At 63.5% G+C, this 6,457-nt stretch overlaps 1 protein-coding gene across 1 annotated transcript in view; it reads right to left on the bottom strand.

Moving 5' to 3' along the window:
- Positions 1-454: 454 nt before the first annotated feature.
- LOC311373704 (nuclear factor of activated T-cells, cytoplasmic 3-like) overlaps positions 455-6,457 on the bottom strand; it is a gene marked incomplete at both ends in the record, with an annotated part of 6,240 nt that continues 237 nt past the window's right edge. The window contains 5 exons of the mRNA XM_084490330.1: positions 455-595; positions 1,190-1,356; positions 2,718-2,917; positions 3,512-3,674; positions 5,511-6,457. The exon at positions 5,511-6,457 is cut by the window's right edge and continues 237 nt beyond it. Coding sequence (XP_084346456.1) covers positions 455-595; positions 1,190-1,356; positions 2,718-2,917; positions 3,512-3,674; positions 5,511-6,457 — 1,618 coding nt within the window. The remainder of the gene's footprint in view (positions 596-1,189; positions 1,357-2,717; positions 2,918-3,511; positions 3,675-5,510) is intronic.

Raw genomic sequence — 6,457 nt, 5'->3', positions numbered from 1 at the left:
ACGGGAGGACTCAGAGAGACAGACAGGGGGAGTCTCAGAGAGACAGACAGGAGGACTCAGAGAGACAGACAGGGGAGTCTCAGAGAGACAGACAGGAGGTCTCAGAGAGACAGACGGGAGGACTCAGAGAGACAGACGGGAGGACTCAGAGAGACAGACAGGGGGAGTCTCAGAGAGACAGACAGGAGGACTCAGAGAGACAGACAGGAGGACTCAGAGAGACAGACAGGGGGGGGTCTCAGAGAGACAGACGGGGGGGTCTCAGAGAGACAGACGGGGGGACTCAGAGAGACAGACAGGGGGGTCTCAGAGAGACAGACAGGAGGACTCAGAGAGACAGACAGGGGGAGTCTCAGAGAGACAGACAGGAGGACTCAGAGAGACAGACGGGAGGTCTCAGAGAGACAGACAGGGGGTCTCAGAGAGACAGACGGGGGGATGGTAGAGAGCGTACCAGGTTCTTTGTGGGTGAAGATGACTCTGGAGTGGGTGGAGATGTTGGTTCCTCTGATGCTCATCTCCTCCCCCCCCTCCCCGGAGCCGCTGGCCGGGCTGAAGTCCACCACCTGGGGCAGCTCTAGGGCCAGGCGCTGGGCTGGGGACCACAGGACAACCTCAGGCACAGAACCACTGGGAGCACTGGGGACACTGGGGCAGGTAGAGGGGCAGGTAGAGGGGATACAGAGGGGCTATAGAGGGGATACAGAGTGGCTATAGAGGGGATACAGAGGGGCTATAGAGGGGCTGGTAGAGGGGCTACAGAGGGGCTATAGAGGGGATACAGAGGGGCTGTAGAGGGGCTACAGAGGGGCTACAGAGGGGCTACAGAGGGGCTGGTAGAGGGGCTACAGAGGGGCTACAGAGGGGCTATAGAGGGGCTGGTAGAGGGGCTACAGAGGGGCTGGTAGAGGGGCTACAGAGGGGCTGGGAGAGGGGCTACAGAGGGGCTGGTAGAGGGGCTACAGAGGGGCTATAGAGGGGATACAGAGGGGCTGTAGAGGGGCTACAGAGGGGCTACAGAGGGGCTACAGAGGGGCTGGTAGAGGGGCTACAGAGGGGCTGGTAGAGGGGCTACAGAGGGGCTGGTAGAGGGGCTACAGAGGGGCTACAGAGGGGCTGGTAGAGCCGACAGGCGGTAATAAAGGAGCCCCTAATGTTGCCATGGTAGCCGGCGCTCCGACGGACTCACAGCACTCGATGGGGACGGACGCCGTCTGCAGACAGAGCACGTTGCCGTGGCGCTGGGGGACGTGGACGCGGTACCCCACGCGGACCCGGGTGTTCCTGCGGCCCAGGTCGCCCTTCCGGAGCTCGATGTCCGCGTTCCGCAGCTTCAGGATCCCCACGCAGTCCAGGCTGCGGAGACAAACCGTTAGCCTCCTCCTAGCCGCCATGACGGACGTCCCTACCCGGCGGCCATGTTGGGCGTCCCTACCCCGGGCGGCCATGTTGGGCGTCCCTACCCCGGGCGGCCATGTTGGGCGTCCCTACCCCGGGCGGCCATGTTGGGCGTCCCTACCCCGGCGGCCATGTTGGGCGTCCCTACCCCGGCGGCCATGTTGGCCGTCCCTACCCCGGCGGCCATGTTGGCCGTCCCTACCCCGGCGGCCATGTTGGGCGTCCCTACCCCGGGCGGCCATGTTGGGCGTCCCTACCCCGGCGGCCATGTTGGGCGTCCCTACCCGGGCGGCCATGTTGGGCCGTCCCTACCCCGGCGGCCATGTTGGACGTCCCTACCCCGGTGGCCATGTTGGCCGTCCCTACCCCGGGCGGCCATGTTGGGCGTCCCTACCCCGGCGGCCATGTTGGCCGTCCCTACCCCGGGCGGCCATGTTGGCCGTCCCTACCCCGGCGGCCATGTTGGCCGTCCCTACCTGGGCGGCCATGTTGGCCGTCCCTACCCCGGGCGGCCATGTTGGCCGTCCCTACCCCGGGCGGCCATGTTGGCCGTCCCTACCCGGGCGGCCATGTTGGCCGTCCCTACCCGGCGGCCATGTTGGGCGTCCCTACCTGGGCGGCCATGTTGGCCGTCCCTACCCCGGGCGGCCATGTTGGCCGTCCCTACCCCGGGCGGCCATGTTGGCCGTCCCTACCCCGGCGGCCATGTTGGGCGTCCCTACCCGGCGGCCATGTTGGGCGTCCCTACCCCGGGCGGCCATGTTGGGCGTCCCTACCCGAGCGGCCATGTTGGGCGTCCCTACCCCGGGCGGCCATGTTGGGCGTCCCTACCCCGAGCGGCCATGTTGGGCGTCCTTACCCCGGCGGCCATGTTGGGCGTCCCTACCCCGGCGGCCATGTTGGCCGTCCCTACCCCGGCGGCCATGTTGGGCGTCCCTACCCCGGCGGCCATGTTGGGCGTCCCTACCCCGGCGGCCATGTTGGGCGTCCCTACCCCGGCGGCCATGTTGGGCGTCCCTACCCCGGCGGCCATGTTGGGCGTCCCTACCCGGGCGGCCATGTTGGGCGTCCCTACCCCGGCGGCCATGTTGGCCGTCCCTACCCGGGCGGCCATGTTGGGCGTCCCTACCCGGGCGGCCATGTTGGCCGTCCCTACCCGGCGGCCATGTTGGGCGTCCCTACCCCGGGCGGCCATGTTGGGCGTCCCTACCCCGGCGGCCATGTTGGGCGTCCCTACCCCGGCGGCCATGTTGGGCGTCCCTACCCCGGCGGCCATGTTGGGCGTCCCTACCCCGGGCGGCCATGTTGGGCGTCCCTACCTGGCGGTCATGTCGTGCTCCGGGAGGAGGGGCACCTCCAGGACGCGGGTCCCGTCCAGCGTGGCCTCGCGGCAGGCGGTGGTGACGCTCTTGCCCGTGACGCGGTGCACCTGGTAGAAGGGGTGTGGCCTCAGGGGCGTCTCCTCCGCGGTGGCCATGAACACCTGGACCACCAGGGCCTGCTCCGCGTAGCCCTGGAGCTACACACACACACACACACACACACACCAGTGTGTACCAGGTGTGTGTGTGTGTACAAGGTGTGTGTGTGTGTACAAGGTGTGTGTGTGTGTGTACCAGGTGTGTGTTTACCAAGAGTGTGTGTGTGTGTGTTTACCAGGTGTGTGTGTGTGTGTACAAGGTGTGTGTGTGTGTGTACCAGGTGTGTGTTTACCAAGTGTGTGTGTGTGTGTGTGTGTGTGTGTGTGTTTACCAGGTGTGTGTGTGTGTGTGTATACCAGGTGTGTGTGTGTGTGTGTGTGTGTGTGTACAATGTGTGTGTGTATACCAGGTGTGTGTGTGTGTGTGTGTGTGTACAATGTGTGCATGTATACCAGGTGTGTGTGTGTGTGTGTGTGTGTGTGTGTGTGTTTACCAGGTGTGTGTGTGTGTGTGTATACCAGGTGTGTGTGTGTGTGTGTGTGTGTGTGTACAATGTGTGTGTGTATACCAGGTGTGTGTGTGTGTGTGTGTGTGTACAATGTGTGCATGTATACCAGGTGTGTGTGTGTGTGTGTGTGTGTGTGTGTGTGTACCCCGGGTGCACAGCAGGCGTTCCGGGCTGGGGAGGTTACCTTGACGACGGGGTGACCTCCAGAAGCCGTCCGGACGGCCCCGCGGCTGCCCTCCGTCTCGTAGTGGGCGCGGTGGAAGGGCCGGGGCCCCCGGACCAGCTGCAGCTCCACGGGGCCCCAGGAGCAGGGCAGGGGCCAGTCCAGAGGGGGCGGGGAGGAGGGGCTGGAGACACAGAGCGCCGGGAGTCAAACTCAAGCACACCTGGGTCAGGTAGTGAGGGTTAACTAGTAGCCTGGTTCCGCCCCGCCTCCGTACTTCCGCTCAATTTTCATTTCCCTTCAGTACTTCGGTCTGGGAGTGCTGTGTGTTCGAACGATTTATTTTCCCTCAAGTTTGTCCCTCCAATCAGCCAACAGGAGGCGCGGCCTGAGAACAGTGACGTACAGGTCGTGCGCGAGTTTCAGTCGTAGTCAAACGAATACCAGCAAGCAGCAGGAAGAAACACGTCACAACCAAACGTCAGCGATTGGTTAAGGCAGATCCGGAGTGGCACTGGGCAGAGCCAATTAGGTTTTAAACTTCAACAGCAACCGCCTTCAAGTGAGCAATCGTTTGTCTCTATAGCAGTTCTAGACCATCGGTATGAATGAAATGAGTACAGAGGTCTAGTTAGGACTAGGCTAGTTAACTAGCACAACACACAGCCCCTCCCTGTCAGAGCCGTCCTGGACGTGGCCCCCGGTCACACCATCGACCGTCGTCTCCCATCACCATCCCATCCCTGGTCCAACCAGTGCAAGGGAGGGATGCCAAGAGGTGGAGCTTAGGCCTGGGCGATATGGCTGAAAGACCACAAACTAACTCGATCATATTGATCGATATCGATAACTATTGATCATTTTAATGACCTAAAAAGACTATGAATTACCATGCTGGATTTAAACACTTCTGTTTAACACTTAATACGACCTTCCACTGTTCTTCATTGATCAATACTCCAATGTCGACACAACAATTAAAAACACTCAAATATTGTAAATAAGTATGGAACCGTGTTTGTGTAACAAACCCAGCTGCTAGATTCTGTGGTCCAGTCTCTTATCGGTACACATTGAACATGTTTTGTATTGATATTGATCAAAAGTCTATCATGATACGATCATTTATTGTTTTATTGCCCAGGCCTCAGCGAGGCAAACTGGGAAGGCTTCACGACGCTTGTGAACAAGACGGCTGCTGGCCTACCGCGCCGGTGCCCCGGCAACCTAACGACGCCTACGACTCGACTGCAAGATGCTGCTGGCCGCCACCGCCGCCAAAAAATAACATCCCCACGCGGCTTTACGCAAAGCCTACGGTTTCCTGGACCTCACAGCCGCACGCGACACTGTCTGGCTGAACGGGACCACATATGAAGCTTCTGGAAACCATCCCAGAGGAGCACGTTGTGAGCTTCATAATGGAGATGCTGAGGAGTCACCGCAGCTTTCGGCTCCACACCAGCAACTGGCCAAAGCAGTTGTTGGTGAGGAAAGCTCAAGAACGGTGTCCCTCAGGGCGCAGTGCTGGCACCGATGCTGTTCAGCCGCCATCCTACTGAGTGAGCTGAGGGCCTCTCTGGAGACGTGAACATCCTGTCTTCATACCTGAAGAACGGGGCACCTCAAGCTTAGTGCTGACAACACCGCATCGTCTTGTCAATGTTCCACCTTCGACAACAAAGAAGAGTCCTGCGGTGAACGTCACGTCACGGTCAGCAGCACCACCTGCTGCCCCCCAAAGCAGTAGACCGCCCTCAACCACCGGAGAACCGGTGTGGTGGACGCCTCGGGGCAGCAGGGCTGACGTGGGGCCTGGCGGACGGTTCCCAATGCTCCCAGTGCGGAGACCCACTACAAACTGGGACGAGTTCCCCCAAACACCGACCCCCCCCGAACAGCGACAGTAGTGGTCTAACTGACCTCGATCATAGGACGCCGGACTGGCTCGCCCCCGACAGAGCTGACGCCAGAAGAAGCCCTAGTGAGGGTTAACTAGCACTAGTGAGGGTTAACTAACCTGAAGAGAGGCGGGCCGCCTGCAGCTCTCTGATTGGTCCATCTGACGCTGGGAGGAACCGGGAGGAAGAGTTCTGAGGGGGGGGTCCGGGCCCGGAGGGGGGGGTCCAGGAAGGGAAGCGCCGCCAGAACCTGGTCCAGGACGTCCTCCAGCGCCGGGGTCTGCCCGGGCGGCGGCGGGGGGGGGTCGTCCAGGACGTCCTCCAGCCCGGGGGGCGGCGGGGGGGGGTCCGCCTGGCTCCCTGAGGTCCTCCTGGTCTTGGGGGGCACGTTGAGCTCCTGCAGGCCGTAGAGCAGAGGACTAGCGGGCCAGGACAGCTCCGGGACAGCCCCGCCCCACAGCAGGGGGGCGGGGCCGGGGGAGGGGGCGGGGCCGAGGGAGGGGGAGGGGGAGCAGAGAGGGGCGGGGGCGGGGGAGCAGAGCGGCGAGGGGGAGCGGGTCCGGACGTCCACGCCTCCGGAATGGCGTCTTTTGCCGCAGGGGGAGGTGGGCCTGGAGGCGGGCCTGGAGGCGGGTCTGGAGGCGGGGCCGGCGGGGAGGAGCTGCGTCAGCCAGGTCTCCTCCGTCACGCTGGAGCGCGGGGAGGGGCCGGGCGAGGGGTGCTGGTACTGCTGCTGCCACAGCTCCACCCCGAACCCCGCCCCCGCCCCCGCCGCCGCCGCCGCCGCCGCCCAGCCCCCGGCGGCGGGGGAGGGGGTGGGGGAGGAGCGGGGGGAGGCCCGGGGGGAGGCCCGGGGGGAGACGCGGGGGGAGACGCGGGGGGAGGCCAGGCCGCAGCGCGCCGCCGCCTCCTCCAGCTCGCCCTCCACGTCGTCGTAGACGTGGGAGAAGGACTCGCAGGACGACAGGTCCGACAGCCAGGAGCGGGACGACAGGCTGCTGCAGGGGCTGGGGCTCAGCGCCGCGTCCCGGTAGCCCGGCAGCCCCAGGGACAGCCAGGCCTGCTC

The sequence above is a fragment of the Micromesistius poutassou genome (assembly GCF_964030765.1).
Source record: "Micromesistius poutassou genome assembly, contig: SCAFFOLD_4873, whole genome shotgun sequence".
In the NCBI taxonomy this organism is placed as follows: Eukaryota; Metazoa; Chordata; class Actinopteri; order Gadiformes; family Gadidae; genus Micromesistius; species Micromesistius poutassou.
Note: the sequence above shows the minus strand (reverse complement) of the source record. Positions and strands in the feature narration are given on the sequence as shown.